Source organism: Myxine glutinosa, chromosome 9, assembly GCF_964187855.1.
Source record: "Myxine glutinosa chromosome 9, kmMyxGlut1.1, whole genome shotgun sequence".
Lineage (NCBI taxonomy): Eukaryota > Metazoa > Chordata > Myxini > Myxiniformes > Myxinidae > Myxine > Myxine glutinosa.
In genome coordinates, this window is record NC_136269.1 from 29,032,389 (window position 1) to 29,048,928 (window position 16,540).

The following is a 16,540-nucleotide window of genomic DNA, read 5'->3' on the forward strand; positions in this document are numbered from 1 at the left end:
TTCACGCCTCCTCCCGGCAGTGTTGTGTCTTCACCCCAGAGGGGTTTCCTTACTTCGTGGCCTTATTGGCCTCTCACCAGGTGAGTTCAGTCGGCCCAGTGGCCTAATCTCACAAAGAGTCCTTCGGCCCACTGAGCCCACAAGACGGCATGAATCTTCGGCTGCAACAGCCCGCAAAAGCACTTTGGCCTCCATGGCCCACAAAAATGCTTCGGCCCACATGGCACACAACCGAGCAGCAGCAGGCAACAAGCCCTGCCTTGGACAGCAGGTGGCACAGTTCTACCGATGGTAAGCAAATGCAGTCTGGAGGCATTCTTGAGGGTGCAAGTGGGGGTGATGACCTCAGCCCAGGCAAAATGAAGAGTACCCTTAACCTTCCTTGCCTGACTTATCTTGGTACGACTTGTTTTAGTATGGTCTTCTTAAAAAGTCCTTTCACTTTTTAGCTGACAGGATGGTGTGCTTCTTAATCAATTGTTATCTGTGTGCTCATGACACACTGGTGGCTTCTCTGGCACTTGGAGAGGGCGACCGAACCTGGCCCTTGTTCACAACTTTCCCATCAACACGACTCGTACCAGGTGTCACACATGAATGGTGCGGAGGAGAGTTCATCGAACCTAACCTTTTACTTGAAGCTCTAACCAATGGCACAAACCCTGCCATTGCCACAATGATCCTAATGACCCATTTTTCCCAACCTGGCACACTGTTCCATTCTTTTAAACCTGGGCAAGGCCCTTATTTGTCTCTTTTTCTTCACTTGGTGGTGCCAGGCATAACTCATTGGCTGGGGAGTGTGACTACAACTAGGCCTCTTTGCCTGCTTCCAATAGGTGGTGGGGGACACCCAGCGACCTCGGGGTTCACCTGAGCGCGCCTCTGGCGCTCCTAAATAAGGGGTGGCTCTCTAGCCCCCACACTGTGCTCTCCAAGCACTCTAACCGGGTGGCTCTCTAGCCCCCGCACTGTGCTCTCTTAGCACTCTAAACCCTACTGTCTGGTGTCCCCTCCCGACTCACCAACTTCCAATACCATGTCACACTCCCAGCCAGTACCACCATACCTTGGCTGCACCTACCCCTAGCAATCCGCCTGCACAATGGAACAGCAGCCAGAATCCACGTCAAATCCACTAAGTCCCCCTAACCTACACTCACTTGGTTAGGAGACTCCTACCAACAGGGTACATTGTTCGCACTCACTCTCCTCATTCACACAATCACGCCATTCATCCCAAACACCTTCGTCATTCATTCCACAGTGCCACACACCCAGTCCACAACACCATCCAACACCTTCCACTTTTTGCAGGGGTGTTTAACTTTGCAGGGGATGTCATGTCCCCACTATTTCTCTCACTTTTTTTTTTTTTTTTTAAATAGTCACGCACATCCACTTGTGCCACTCTTGTCTCTTCTGTCAGTCTCTCAATTTGCAATCTCTCTCGATATTATTTTCAGTCAAGAATTCCCTTTTTTTTTTCTTTTTTTTCTTTCCAATCTGGCCTGCTTCTGTGGCTCATTGGAAAGGGAGTGAGGGAAGGAATCCCTCATTACCCCTTACATGGCCCCGCCGCCTTTCCACCACGGCTCATAAGGGTCACGTCTCAATTGGGGTCGTGGTCCACCCCCTCCTTTTCTCCAGGGTTCGCGGAAGTCAGGTAGACCCCACTTGGGGGAGCGGCCTCCCCCTCTTCTCTTTAATTCCCTGAAGACAGGTAAATCCCATTTAGCTAGCCGAACCCCTCGTGTCCTCAGAGAGGTCCGATGACCAAGGGACACCTGGCGGTGTCGTTGCTGGGCCCCTCTTGTTCGAAAATGGGTCCAGGGAGTATGTGACGCATGCCAACGCCGCCTGCTACGCATCTGCGCTCTACCTCGAAGTTCCTGTGAAGCTGAGGGAGAAATTACAATCCCCTTTCTAAAGCCTGCTCCTGGTGGAATTTCTATTTCCCCTTGCACCTCGAACCTATTTCCTACGTCACCACTCATTCCATGCTCCGCACTCACACACGTTTCGGCCTTGACAGCACACCCCGGTGCTGTAAACTGGACTATGGGCTCACAGCATTCATCCACAGGCATTCCATCCACACATTCAGGTGTCACGCATACGTGCACCCCATCGGACAGAGTCTCTTGATTAACATCAAATCCAATTGCGAACTTAAGCTCATCGTCCGCACCATGTATGCAGATGCCCACGTACCTGCTTCGTTCCAAAGTCACATCGGTCCGGTCGCTCATCATTGGTTCGCCACACTCCTCTGGGGCTGTCAGCTTCACTTGCTGGACCTGCTCAAAATGTGTTTCATGAGTCAACAACCCCGTATACTCCCTCCATGTCTCCATCACCAGGGTTTGCTCCAATTGTTGTTTCATTCGACGAGTGATGCCAATCAAGTCCTGCACCACTAACATTCCTCCCTGTGATGACGTCACACATCCCACATTATTGTGCTGCCCTACTTCCTGGCTCCATTTTCTTTCCCAGTTGAGTCGTTCTTCCTCTCTGAGCCTTTTTAGTTGTTCGTTACCTTTCCGGAGTCTTTCCATCTCTGCGGACTCCACCCTTGCTTTCTCCTTTAATTGGTCAATTTCCGATTCATATTCCTCTTGTTTCTTATGCCACCGTCCCTCTTGTGCTTCATTCTCCAATCTCGTCGTTTCTCTCAATTGATTGATTTCCTTCTCCTGCTTCATTCGTTGTTCTTTCATTACCCTTTCATCCATGTCATTCTTTAACCTGGCTTTGGCTTCTGCCTGTTCGATCTGCACAGTGTAGTTCCTTTTTAGTTGATCAATTTCAAATTCATATTCTTTTTGTTTCGTATCCCATCGTCTCTTTTGTTCTTCATTCTCCAATCTCGTCGTTTCTCTCAATTGATTGATTTCCTTCTCCTGCTTCATTCGTTGTTCTTTCATTACCCTTTCATCCATGTCATTCTTTAACCTGGCTTTACCTTCTATCTGCTCAATCTGCACAGTGTGGTTCCTTAACATTTCACTCTCCATCCTCTCTTTTTCCTCACTTATCTCCTCTACTCTTTCGCATGCTTCCTCTCTCCTTTTGTCCATCCTCTTCCCATATTCCTTGCTACTTTCCATTTGACGTGTCAGTTCATTTCCTCTGTACTCTGATTCCCGAAACTGGCTTGATTTCTCAGACAATTCTCCCTTCAGTTGTTCCAATTCCAATTCGAGAATCCGTGCTCGTTCCCATCTGGAATCTGTGTTGTCTCGCAATGCGCCGGCCAAGGCCATTTCCGTCCAGTGAATTCGTTCCTGTGCATCAACCAATTGTTGTGACTCCCTTTGCTCCTCATTTTCCTGAACCTCACTTGCCTGCTGTAGTGCCTCATGCAATTTCGTGTGTAACTCCCCAATATAATCGTCCTTACACTCCACCTGCTCCCAGGCATCGTCCAATCGTGCATGAAGCTCGTTAATGTACGCATTGTCGTCCTGCTTATTTTGCCATGACGCATGCTGTGACCACGTGGTTTGGATCGGTGGGTGGGAGCGTTTTCTTCGTGATGTGCGGCTCGTTGCACTCTTAATACCGATTCTCTCCCACCTCGTGTCACGCTGCTGAGCCGCGCAGCCATTTTGCGACTCCATCTTCCTTTATAAATTACGAAGTTTGACACCCAATCCACTCAAAATAAAAATGAAACCAAATTTGGAATTTGCGAGCGACGTGTTTTTTTTTTTTTTTTTTTTTTTTTTTTTACGCGCCTCTCACAATCGATGTTCGGGGTGCGAAATGCACCCCAGGTCCAAATCCCACTCCTGACACCAGTGTTGTAGGTGACGGGTCGCGCCTCCCGGCACGGCCGTCCCACGGGTGCAACGCCGGCTGGTTCGACACAGATCTCGGGTTACGCGCCTCTATCGCGATACCAAATTACACCTGTGCCTTGCCAGTTGGGGAGACACCCGTCGCTACAGGTTGGGTTTTGTCAGAGACCGAGCGAAGTCTGCCGCAACCTGTAGCCAGCTTGGTTTTAATTACAAATCGAGCGGATTGCTCTTCAATGCGACACAGATGAATGCAGTGCGGCAACTTCCATACGAATCAACCAGATTTAATGGGGGAACATTAGGGTACACAAAACAAGCAAGGCGTTCACGATAACATTATAATTCAACTATGAGTAATAACCCGCTCTTATCTAGGGAGCTACGATTAAGGGTTTCGCGGGGTGACCCTAACGAGATAAACCTTAGGCCTGGACAACATTCATACAAGACAGGGGGGTACTTGGTGGTGTTGATGGACGAGAGGTGAAGATGTGAAAAGGGCGAATGCAGCTCGTAACAAGCCGATGTCGCCGGATTCGAAGGCCCCGCTTGGGCCTGCAGTCTGCCAAATGGCGGCCCGCCCTCTTATCGGCCACGCATCAAGCGTCGCGAAATGGCGGCCACCCGCTCTCCTTATCGGCCACGCGATCAGCACGATTTTCCGTTTCTCCCGCTCAATCACGCACGGAGAGAGCTCTCCGGCAGGAACCCGCCACGAAGGCCTGTCCACACGCCATCCGCGCATGCGTCTTTCCGCCTCCTTCCTCGCCCGTGCTCAGCGACTACTCGAAGCGCCGCTTCCGGTTTTTGACGGCGCTTGTCGTTTTTGCCCGCTCAATCGCGCTTTCTCACGTCAATCCATTGCCTCGATCTTGGCATTGCAACCGAGGCCGGTCTTAATGGAACTTGCACCTTGTTTGATTGTCAAGATGTAATTAAAAGGGAACCGTCTCTTGTACACCACCAATGCACCACACAAAACAGCCTGCTACACCTTCCGACACAAAACTACCATCCCAGTACAGACGATCTATGGTAAACATACATCGAAGAGGGGACCTGAACTAATTCTATATTTAATAAACCACTAAGGGCCATTTCCGCAACAATATTATATAACATTTAACAACGACAAAGATTGTGGAAAACCGTCCTGGGGGGGAAATATTTGAGAAAAAAAAACGTCCCAGCTATCACTAATACGGTCTATGCTACACCAACAGAGGAAAAGGCATTACAGGCAGATTGGAAGAACGCGGGGGAGTAAGGGGGAGTTATTATTTATAGGGGTTTGGGGGGCGGGCGAGAAAAGGCATGTGTGCATTCGATTGATTTGTAACTACGTCTTATTTGCATCTGGAGAGGGGTGGAGTTCGGCAAGGATCAAGGGTGATGCCCCACCTTTTCCAGGTGTGGTTGCCGGTAGCAAAGGTCATGCTGGTCTCTCTCTGGTCCTGGTGCGGTGCGTCCATTGGCTCAAACGAGCCTCCTTCTGACGTCATACTCTTCGCAAGTCTGTCGATCACGAATCGTCTTCATTGATTTCTAGGATGGGCCATGGTACTGAGATATTCGCTTAACATTGGGAAGACTTGCATTGCTCCGCATTCGTGGCGCAAACATCCGGTCAGGATCCGGATAGCATGGCAGACAACCGGAGGATCGTCGCTGATGATTGGAAACCATGGGAAGTTTTGTGCACGTTTATGCCAGCAGGCAGCGAGGCTTGTTGGTCATTGTGAAGTGGGTGCAAGAGGTTGTTTGCAGCAGCGAAGTTCAGGCAAGTGTTTTAAGCGTTGTAGTGGTCGCGTGGTGGATGTTGTGTGGTGGAGGGAATGTGGTTGAGGCGGCGTGGTTCATCTGTGGTTGAGGAGCAAGCACTAGTGAATGGCGAGCAATAAAGGTGCGAGGATTGTCGTGGGTCTTGCGGTAGAGAAATGCAGTTGAGGTATTGTGGTGTAGAGCTGGTTGGTATTTAAACTGTGGTTGAGGTAGCATTGTGGTGGTGACGACAGTTTGATTGTGGCACGCATATTTGAAAGAGGTTCTGGCACGCACATACAAGTTAGGAAAAATGTGCTTTGTTCTTCGCATGTTTGCACTTATCTTCGCGGATCTCTGTTACGGATGAGTCACTTCCGTTGTGGTGGTTTTCATCCACTGTAAACATTTTCGATTCCATGTACTATTATTGTTGTCAAAAGGTTTATTGTTAATGAACTGTTTTCAAAAGGTAAAAAGGTTAATGTTTTAAATAAAACAGGAACCGGACGGCGACGAAGAGGAGGGGGAGAAAAAGAAGGCGGAGCGAGTGGAGTCGGACAAGAAGCATAGTCGCTTCGAGGTCTAGAGCGAACGTTGGCGAGCAAGAGTCACGAGTGAACTTTGGGTTTCCCAGGAAAGGGATTCCTGCGACAGAGTTGTTATCACTGTGGCAGATCAACCTGCGTGTCAGGTTTTGCGGTCGATTCCGAAGAGAATCATTGGACTGCCGTTAAGTCTCGAGTACGGCCGTCGGCCATTTTGACTCGCGCGCTTTGTGCGTCGAGCAATGTTTCTTTGCTTCACTTCAGCCTTTGCGCGTCGCGCAAGGTTTTTCTTTGCTTCACGTCAGCCGTTTTCACCGCTTTCAGACGTATCTGGTGTGTGTGTGTGTGCAACGTGGATATACCTGAAGGTAAATCTGAGGTTTGCCGACTGCGAGCTGTGGAACGTCCATACCCGAGGGTGTGATTTCCCTGTCGCCGGGAGGGCGCCTTTGGATTTCCCAGTCGCCTGGAGGGTGCCTTTGCACAGCTTTGGCAGCCGGACTGTAACTGCCAACCCAACGGAATTCTGGTCTCGATTGGACATTGATCTGTCGATCGCTGGAGCGGATCGACTTTGGCTTGAAGCCGGGGAATAGAGACATTGGGAATCTTCTTATTTTCGCTCACTCGGAGCACAGTGAGTTATATTGTAAGAACCTGATGGTACCATCATAGGAATGATATACTATTTGTTGTACAATTGATTACTATTGTTTTTGTACTGTTATTCTTGTGTGATCTTAATACAATACCTGTTGGTTTGTAACAATTGGTGTGGCTTCACCATTGATCTTTGACATACAGAATAACACATTTTTCTGCCGTGACTCCTCTCGGGGCTCGGAGGTACACCGTGACCAAGGGGTCGGGGAGGAGCACGTAACAATCTCCCACCAAGATAATGAGTAAAGAAGATGGAATTTAAAGAAGATAGGGAAAAGCCTCGCTAATCCCACACAACGCATATTCCCTTTGTAACCCACAAGACATGAGGGTGGTCTATCTAGACACTTATTAATGAAATAACTGTCTCAGGAGCCTTATGTGGTGTGCCATTGCCGGCGAGGTTACTGTTTTGCAGAACTGTAATAATATACATGAGTAAGGGTACTCCCATCCCACCTCTTCCTCTCCCTCCTCCTACCCTTTCCCTTGCCTCCTCTCAACCCTTCCCTCTGGTCTGCCACTGCACTCCTTCCCCTCCCACCTGCTCCCACCCACCCCCTACACCCACCCTTTCTCTCCCTCCATCCACAAATAATTTTGTGTAGGGTATATATTTGGATAGGTTAGCTAAGGTAGTAACCCTTTTTCTACAAACTCTACTTTTACTCTTAAGAGTTATATCGCTAGATGAGCAGTAAAATTACCTTAAAATCAATGTATAGGTTGTGTTTGAAGTATTTTCGATTTTTACATAATTAGCGATTAGTACATTTGAGAGGTCATGTGACTCCTTCGCCAAACTTACCGATCGATGGTTGTAACGTCTTAATTAACAGTTCTTTTTCACATATGATAATGACTGGTCAAACCCCTCCTCCGTGTAGACTGCCTTAATGAGCGCAGATTTTGATGCGGTCAACAAACCTTCATTAGGCATCAGATATGAAGCTTGTGGCCAGGTTTCATTGAAATCGTGTGTTTGGTTCAAGTGGTAATGACTGAAGCGTTTACAGACTCACTCACTCACTGACTTACCTACGGACACTGCTCGATCGCATAAGCTTCCCGGATTAAAGTCCAGGTGAGCTAAAAATGTGATCCTATAAAGTTTTGTTGTGATTAACCTTGGAAACTCAGAGGAGTAGGGTCACAAACAAACAAGCAAACAAACAAGATTTCACTCGCTTTTATACAGAAGATATATACAGAGTATATATACAGTATATATTTGGTGTTGGGCTAGCAGCTAGGGTGCCGGCTTAGGATACCTAGGATACTGGGTTCGAATCCCGGTCGATCGCTGAATTAACGCCAGGGGGGTTGACTCAGCCTGTCATCCTTCTGAGGTCGGCTAATTGAGTACCAGTTCACTGGTAATTCCCTGTTTGTCGTTAAAGGCGGCAAAAAGGGTTGGCGTCAGGAAGGGCATCCGGCCATAAAACATTGCTTCAAAAAGGGGACCAAAAAACAACAACCACGGTTCCCGAAAAAGGTCCAACCCCCGCTTTGCGGGGAAAAATGGCCTCTAAAGGTGGTTATTTTTATTGTTTTTTTTATATACAGTATATGTATATAATTTATATATATATATATATCAAATTTGGACCATGTCTAAAAAAAGATTTGGACCAGTCAAGAACTGGGGCCGGGAGCAATTGGGGCAGGCCGGGAGCAAATCCTGCTATAATGCGACATTGACACCCACATACACACACACACACACACACACACACACACACACACACACACACACACACACACACACACACACACTAGTGCATATATAAATACTAGTGCTGGGCCGATATCGGAACAGTAACCGGAACAGGCAGATATCGGCCATTTTTTGGTAATCTGCATCGGCAGATACAATTGTACCATATACAACCGAAAAACCTTGAGTAGTTTTCACCCTTGTTTCGAGCGAATTTCAATAAACAAATTAAAATAAACAATGTTGCATTATAGATGTTTCAAGGAGACGTGCATAAACATTATTCTTTATAAACAGCTTGCAATCGTCATATGACGGGGAGAAAACTTTGGCTCGGTAATTTGGAAAACGTTAAGACTATAAACTGCTCGGAAATTGAGTGTTATTGATTTTATTTTGCTTCAAAACTCACAAAAAGAAACAACATACCTTTCAAAATCACGCCCGATCCATGTAAAATAACCCATTGCTTTAGAAACATCCACGAGGACAAAGGAAAACGTGATCGCTCATATTGTACTTCCTGTCAAAGTACATCTTAATGTCATAAGTTCCAGCGGTGCATGAGTTGAATTTATCTTTTCACATTTCAAAGGCTTCGTTTAACTCACTGGCACGGTAAACCGACATTGGGCACGAATATCCAGCCAGAGTTAAGAGTTGCAAATGGCGTCCGTGGTCTCTCAAAGACACACCATCCTCTGCGAGTTATCCGAAGGTGACGTACGTCACAATATACACTATATACTTGTACTTTATAGACATATATACATGTACATATACAGTATATTCTCCGTCTCTGTCTGTTCAGGGTGGAGTTTAAAAATCAAATCACCGCCATTTTTTTCACTCCAGGTTATCAGGCCTCGCAGGCCTCTGGTGTACAGGAAACATGGCAAGTTGCCTGCATCGGTGTTGCGGCTATGTGAGTGAGTCTTCGTGTGGATATTTGGAGGGAATAATGTTTCCTGAGAACAATAAGGTAAATGGCGTGTTTGCGGGGTCACGTTTTGATTTTATGAATGTTTGAAAGATTTTAAAGACAAGATACGGGTAAGAGGAGAGAGAGGGAAAGAGGTGAGAAGGTGTAGAGAGGAGAGAGAATAGGGGGAGGGGGGGGGGAAGAGATAAGGGATAGGAAAAAGGGGGGGTGAGGTGAGAGGAGGAGAAAAGATGGGGGAGAGGTGGGAGGGAGAGGGGAGGGGAGTTAGAGGGGAAAAGGAGAAGAGGGCTGGGGGGGGGGGGAGAGAGACGGGGTAGACGGAAGCGGGGAAGTGGTTGGGGGGGAGGGGGCAGATGGATGGACAGCTGGACGGACAACCCGAAAATGTAATGCTGCCGGTGACTTCATCGTCGGAGGCATAAAAAAAGTTTCGACAATATCTAGTGTGTACTTTATTTTATTTACCAAAATAAGATTTTTCTGCATTATCAGAATATTGAACAGATTGTGTTTTTATCTGTACAAACAACTTATAAATTGCATTTCTGTTCATCACGTTGAACATGTCTCATATAACCAGTTTCTCGTATAATGGACATTCATGAATCAGAGGCAGGTACACTATCTCTGAGCTACTCTACCATGGTGGATGTGTCTCAGAAGATGTTTGCTTATTTTTGTAAGTGACAGATTGGTTTTTAAAATGTACTCGAATGCATTCTCTCTCCAATGTATGAAATTGGTGCTTTTCAGATCGATGGCTGATGGTAATAAAATAAAAGTTAATAAATACTGTTACGGTCTGTGCCCTTTCTTTTCTCTCTGATGCGGCTTCTTCCTCTTCCCCCCCAACCTCCCCCCCCCGCCCCCCCTGAGTTAGATCAAGTGGTTCGGCACACAGGTATAAAGCCTATGATTGGCTGTGAGGCAGAAAAAAAGGACCAGGAAGTTGATGCAGAGGAGGAGAGAGTGGCCATTTTGGAGGAGAGCTCATGGCGGAGTGCCTTTTCGTGTGTTGTAGAGTTTCCAGCTGCAATCTCTCCACTTGAAGGTTGTGCCTGATCAAACCCCTGCAGCCGCCTCTCTACCTGAAGGTTGCCCTTGATCGAACTCTTGCTGCTGTATCTCTGCATTGGGGCCTACTGCGTGGCGTGCATTGGGGCCTACCACTGGGCCTGCATTGGGGCCTACTGCTGGGCCTGCATTGGGGCCTACTGCTGGGCCTGAATTGGGGCCTACTGTTGGGCCTGAATTGGGGCCTACTGCTGGGCCTGCATTGGGGCCTACCACTGGGCCTGCATTGGGGCCTACCACTGGGCCTGCATTGGGGCCTACCACTGGGCCTGCATTGGGGCCTATGGCTGGGCCTGCCTTGGGGCCTACTGTGGGCCTGCCTTGAATGCCGTGCTTATTCGAACTCTCGCTGCGGCTCCTCCAGTTCGGATTCCCGACCTTGCATTGAGTTGATACTGGAGGATACAGTACCGCTCACATCCTCATCGTCTGGGTCTCTCCTCTTCTGACATATTCAGGACCACCGGACTGTAGGTCCTCCATTGGGACTGGCCGGATTCCGAGGGGTTCCCTCTGGTCGCCCTGGTCCTTTACACGAGCAGCACTCTCCAGCTCCCTGGCTGCCTACTCCTTCACCCTCGTGCTGTCCTAATCTGGTTTTTCCCTCTCTTCTTCCTTCTTCCGTTTCCTCTTTCTTTATGTATAGGAGTAGACTTCCGTTTGTTATAACCTATAAATAAAGCCGGTTTGATCGGTTGCTTGGCTTTGTGTACTTCAGGCCGTAACAATACGTGCAGGTACTTGTGCAGTTTATCACACCTGCTTTTATCTGTGGTGGTATTTTCTAAGTCAACAAAGTGGAGAAACCATCTCCACATTCTGGTTATGTCTGTTTTGGTGTCACAATAATGCTTATTTGACTTGCTGTCAATTTCTTTTATGATTGGTTTGGCCTTGGTTGGGCATTCCCTAAATGTAATACTGTAATTAGCTGCATGGATTTTTGCCTCTTTCAAAGAAAGTGGCGGTGGTCAATGTAGCAATTTCATACAAAGTGGGGAGGCAAATTTAGTAGCTTAATTTTTTTAAGGGGTTGTATGGAGGGAAGTCTCAATGGGGGATCTGTGCCTGACAGGGTGCTTAAGGATTTGCTAAAACATACTGCTGCTGCTTCTTTGGACTTCTTTGGTTCTTTGGACGGACTCGAGCCACAAGACCAAAGACAACTTCAGGTAGGGCCGTGCTTCAAACTGCGGCATTGTTATGGATGGATGCTGAGGCCAGTACATCTGTTCTTGCAGACATGCTGTGGCGGTGATGGAATGGTGTGTTGCGAACGACTTCACTTTTTCCCAGAGAGTGTGCACAGCGAACCAAAATGACGAGCATAGCATAACTGTATAATAAAATGCCAAACTACCCACTGATTCCTCCCTGACACTGCGGTAAATTAGATCCCTCTTGCCTCTTCATTTCTGCACATGGAAAAAAATAAATAAAGCATATCCTGTGGACTGTGCCGGCACACCAAATTAATTTTCACACGAGGAAGGTCAACGGCACAATAAAAACTTTCAATTGTTAATCAAATTGACTTAAAACATGAAATATAGCCACGTTCAGCCAGCTGAGTGAGTACTGTGACGTATCACATAAACATCACGTGGAATGGAGAAGTGCTGAGCTTAATAAAGAACGTAATGCCTCATGTCTGTTGTTCATACAGGTTGATGTATTTATGACTTTGCTTATTTATGATCATGCATCCAATTTTCTATCATAAATCTTCTTTTTCTTTATGCGTGCAAACAAATTATTTACTATAACTGTCCGAGCGCTGACTTTTGACAAATATTCTGATGAAAAAAACAACACAATCCATCACTTTCAACCGTACATTTTGCATTAATTTGGCGAGTATAAATTTAGTAAGTTTCTTTTGACGAGTCATTTGTTGCAATGTTACATCAACTCTAAGCTGTTTCCCAAAATTAGCACTCTACCATTTCAGCTACGTCATCACCAGTTCCCAATTTGGCCAGTATTAGTCGTGACAGTAAATAAGGCCCGAGAACAAAAACCACAAAAATAATACTCGTCAGGGATCAATGGTGTTTTCAAAATTGGATGACAATGGTTTGATGTTTGAAAAACACGAATCTTTTTGCCTTGGAGCAATAGTCGTAAAAAATGGCAACCATCACTTAAAAAACTGCTTGCATAGGAGTGTCATCCAAATATGCCGCAACACGTTACAACAGGTCTGGTCATTGATATTTTCTAAGGTTAGTGATGTACTGTTTCTATGTTTCCCCCCAAGCCCTCTCCCTCCCACAGATCTCCCGATGTCCCAGTTCTCTACTGCTGTGCTTGTATGCTTCCCTCTCTCTCCCCATCTTGTCTCCCGCTCCCTTTATGTTACGTTTTATGTGTCAGTTTGTCTTTTTGTGATTAATGTTAGCTCTTACACGAGCCTCGATCTTGTATACAAAAATTAAAAACAAAAACAACAACAACAAAAAACTGTACAGTACTTCCAAAACCAAAAGACCATACGTATTTGCAAATTACACAAGGAAATCGGGATTCAGGAAAAAAAGAAAAGAAGAAACATACACTGCATCTACAATATATCACTACATCTATACAATTCAGCATTTACAACGAAATGAACTGATGGCACAGGGACATGGGAAAACTTACACAGGAAAACAACCTAAACGTGGGCCTTTTCATGTTTTTCAAACCAACATAAGATAGCAAGCCTTAAAGTAAAGCTTACCGTAAAAATATTTCAAAAACACAACTTATCGTGAAAATCAAAATTAATAATGTGGGATAACGTCGAGAGACGTTAGTGCATATTAAGAGGCTAGTGACATCATCTTGTGTGAAATCCAAATGTTAGCTTGTTTATGTGCGAATGAAAAGGCAAACAATTTGTTTTGATCATAAAGATGTTCCATTAACGAGGTATTTTGATCTCTTTTTGTTAGCGTTGGTGTTTTTCAAGATAATATTCGTGATTACACAATACATTACACAATTCAATGAAAAACCACAAAAAGATTTTTCATTGAATTGTTTAATGTTTCTTGTGATGGTACGAGGCCTAAGTCGCTAGTGAAAACGCTGCACACCGTATTGCATGGTTACAAGATGAGCCGGCTTGCTGTGTACTGGAGCTCATTTTAAAGTATATATTTTGCAAAAACTAGAACTTCCACGAGATCCAAAAATCAAAGCTTTCTTTCATGTGAAGTGTGAACCCAACAATTTTGTCTAATGAAAAAGATTTATGTTCTGAACTTTTGCTGCAGGTGCTAAATTCTGACGTATGTTTTGCCTGGAAGGCATTTTATGAACTATTTTTTATGCAAGTACAGACAATTTCCCACTGTAATAAGATCTAAATATGCTCAGGTGGCTCTGCAGAACGTCTAGACCCACAGAGCTTCCAAGAGCCTAAGCAACCCCCTGACCCTGCGGCCTGGCAGACTACTCCTCACGCCGCTCATAGAATCACAGTTGTCTAATTTAATGAACCGCAGTTGTCTAATTTAATGAACCGCAGTTTTTTTTTTTTTTTTTTTTTTTTTTTTGTTGTTGTATAAAAGATCGAGGCTCGTGAAAGAGCGAACATTTATCACACAGAAAGACAAACCGACAAACCGACACATAACCGACAAACCGACACATAGAACAAATAACATCGGGAGCGGTAGACAAGATGGGGAGAGAGGGGGAAGGACACAAACACAACACAACACAACACAACACAACATTTTAGAGCAGGAACCGAGAGACATGGAGACATCGAGAGATCTGTGGGAGGGAGAGGGCTTTGGGGGGGAGGCATGGGAAAGGGGGTGGGAGAGGCATAAAACATATGGACACTGCCAGGACTACCAGGAAAGAAGTTGGAATTACAAACAAGGTGGATCTGGGGTGAATTAGTGGGGGTAGAAAAGATCAAGGTTTTGGATGGGGGAAGATAGGAGATGGTGGTGAACAGCTGTTTTAAAGACCTGGAGGGAGGAGTGGGATTGAAGGGAGTGTGGGAGTTTGTTCCAGAGGCGGGAGAAAAGAGGAATGAAGGAGTGAAGGTGAGCAGAGAGCCGAGATTTCGGCAGTTTAACCATCAGAGGCTTGCTGGCAGATCTTGTGCGACCTGTAGGAATATTTGGGGGACAGAGCACAGAGAGAGCTGGGGGAGCAAGGCCGGAGAGGAGTCGGTAGAAGACGGAAAGACCACCAACCTGCCTGCGGTGAGTGAGTGAGAGGCCCTTGGAGTTAGCTTCATCACGGGAGATTCCAATGATTCTGAATGCTTTGCTTTCAACAGCGTGAAGACGAGCTAGGTGTGAGGCAGGAGCACCAGCCCAGAGGGGAGAGCAGTATTCCATTGAGCTGCGGATGAAAGCCTTGTACGTGGTGAGGAGCTCAGGTGTGCCAAGGAAGGACTTCGCACGACGGAGGATGCCCAGTCGGCGACTGGCTTTGCAGGCCAGCTTGGAAATGTGGTTTTCCCAAGAAAGATCATGGCAGATAGTGAGACCCAAAAGCTGCAGCGACAGAACTTCTTGGAGAGGATTGTTGAGAAAGTAGATGGGAGGGTTGTCCAGTCGATCTTTTCGGAGAGACATAGTAAGAGTGTGAGATTTGTCAGGATTGAAAGACATGTTCCACTTGTTTGACCAGTCTGTGATTTTGTCCAGGTCTTCAGAGAGTGAGGAGGCTGCAGACTGCCGATCTGAGGGAAGAGGAATGGAGCGGCAGAGAGTGGAGTCATCAGCAAAGAGATAGAGAGGATTTTCCAGAGAGTCGGAGAGATCATTGATAAAGACCAGAAAAAGCACAGGGCCCAGCACACTGCCTTGGGGAACTCCAGCCTGAACAGGAAGGGGAGATGAGAGAAATCCATTCAGGGCCACACGTTGACTACGACCAGAGAGGAAGTCCGCAAGCCATGCATGGAGATTTCCATGGATACCATAGGAGTAGAGTTTGGTGAGCAGAGCTGGGTGCCAGACCGTATCGAAGGCACGTGATATGTCGAGGGAGACAGCTCTGATTTCCTGTTTGGCATTGAGGACCTCCATCCATTGTTGAGACAGGAGAAGCAGCATGTCCAGAGTAGAGTGACCTGGTCTGAATCCAAATTGATGATCAGAGATCAAGCCATTGGAGAAGAGGAAAGATTTCATATCCGAAGCAATGATGGATTCCATGACTTTGCTGATAATTGGGAGCAGGCTGATTGGTCTGTAGTTAAAAGGATCTGTTTTTGCACCTTTTTTGTGTAAAGCGGTAATGTTTGCTGATTTCCAGGATGCTGGCAGATGACCTTGAGCAAAAGATAGGGTGAAAAGAACAGAGAGAGGGTGAGATAGAGCGGCAGAGCAGGATTTTAGGACCCGTGGGCTGATGCCGTCTGGTCCAGTTGCAGAATCAGAGTCGAGGTTAGACAAAAACTCCTCCACCTTGTCAGGAGAGAAGGACACAGAGTCCAGGAGCAGTTGGGTTCGACTGGGAAAGGTGGGAACAGAGAGAGATTAGTTGTCTAATTTGCCTAATTTAAAATAATGAATTTAACAATCTACCTTATAAAACTGAATGAAAACGCTGTCTGGGTTATCAGGACTGGCTGTGGCGACATTCCATTTAAAACAATGTAAAACGTTTAAAAGACATCACATACTCCAACATACCAGAGCATGCTCCAGGAGTCGGAGATTTGGTGCCGGTGCGCACTTCAGCGATGAGCTGCCTGGCACGTTCACGGAGTTGGCGCTGTCGCTCCTCCTCCTGAAGGCAAACAAACCTGCATCAATGCAAAGCACACCTGTGACATTATTGACTTATTTTATAATCATTTTCCCTTTCGTAATATGACTGGAACCGTCAAATAAATAACCGAGGCAGATGCGAAAAAATTGTTGTGGGTCCAGCAGAATATTGGTTTTGTGTAGCTGGGACTTCACAGAGGAATGCTTCGGTGGTACTCCAACCCTGAAAGAATCACTTGGGCAAAATGTGCAGACTAGCTGCCAGATTTAACCTGCGCAACTGTGTTTAAAGGCAC

General features: G+C 46.4%; 1 protein-coding gene across 6 annotated transcripts in view; it reads right to left on the reverse strand.

The window, feature by feature from the left end:
* The window catches only part of EHBP1 (EH domain binding protein 1), a 341,780-nt gene that overhangs the window by 53,930 nt on the left and 271,310 nt on the right, over positions 1-16,540 (reverse strand). For all 6 annotated transcript variants that reach the window (XM_078784234.1, XM_078784232.1, XM_078784231.1 and 3 more), the window contains one exon: positions 16,167-16,263. In XM_078784234.1, coding sequence (XP_078640360.1) covers positions 16,167-16,263 — 97 coding nt within the window. The remainder of the gene's footprint in view (positions 1-16,166; positions 16,264-16,540) is intronic.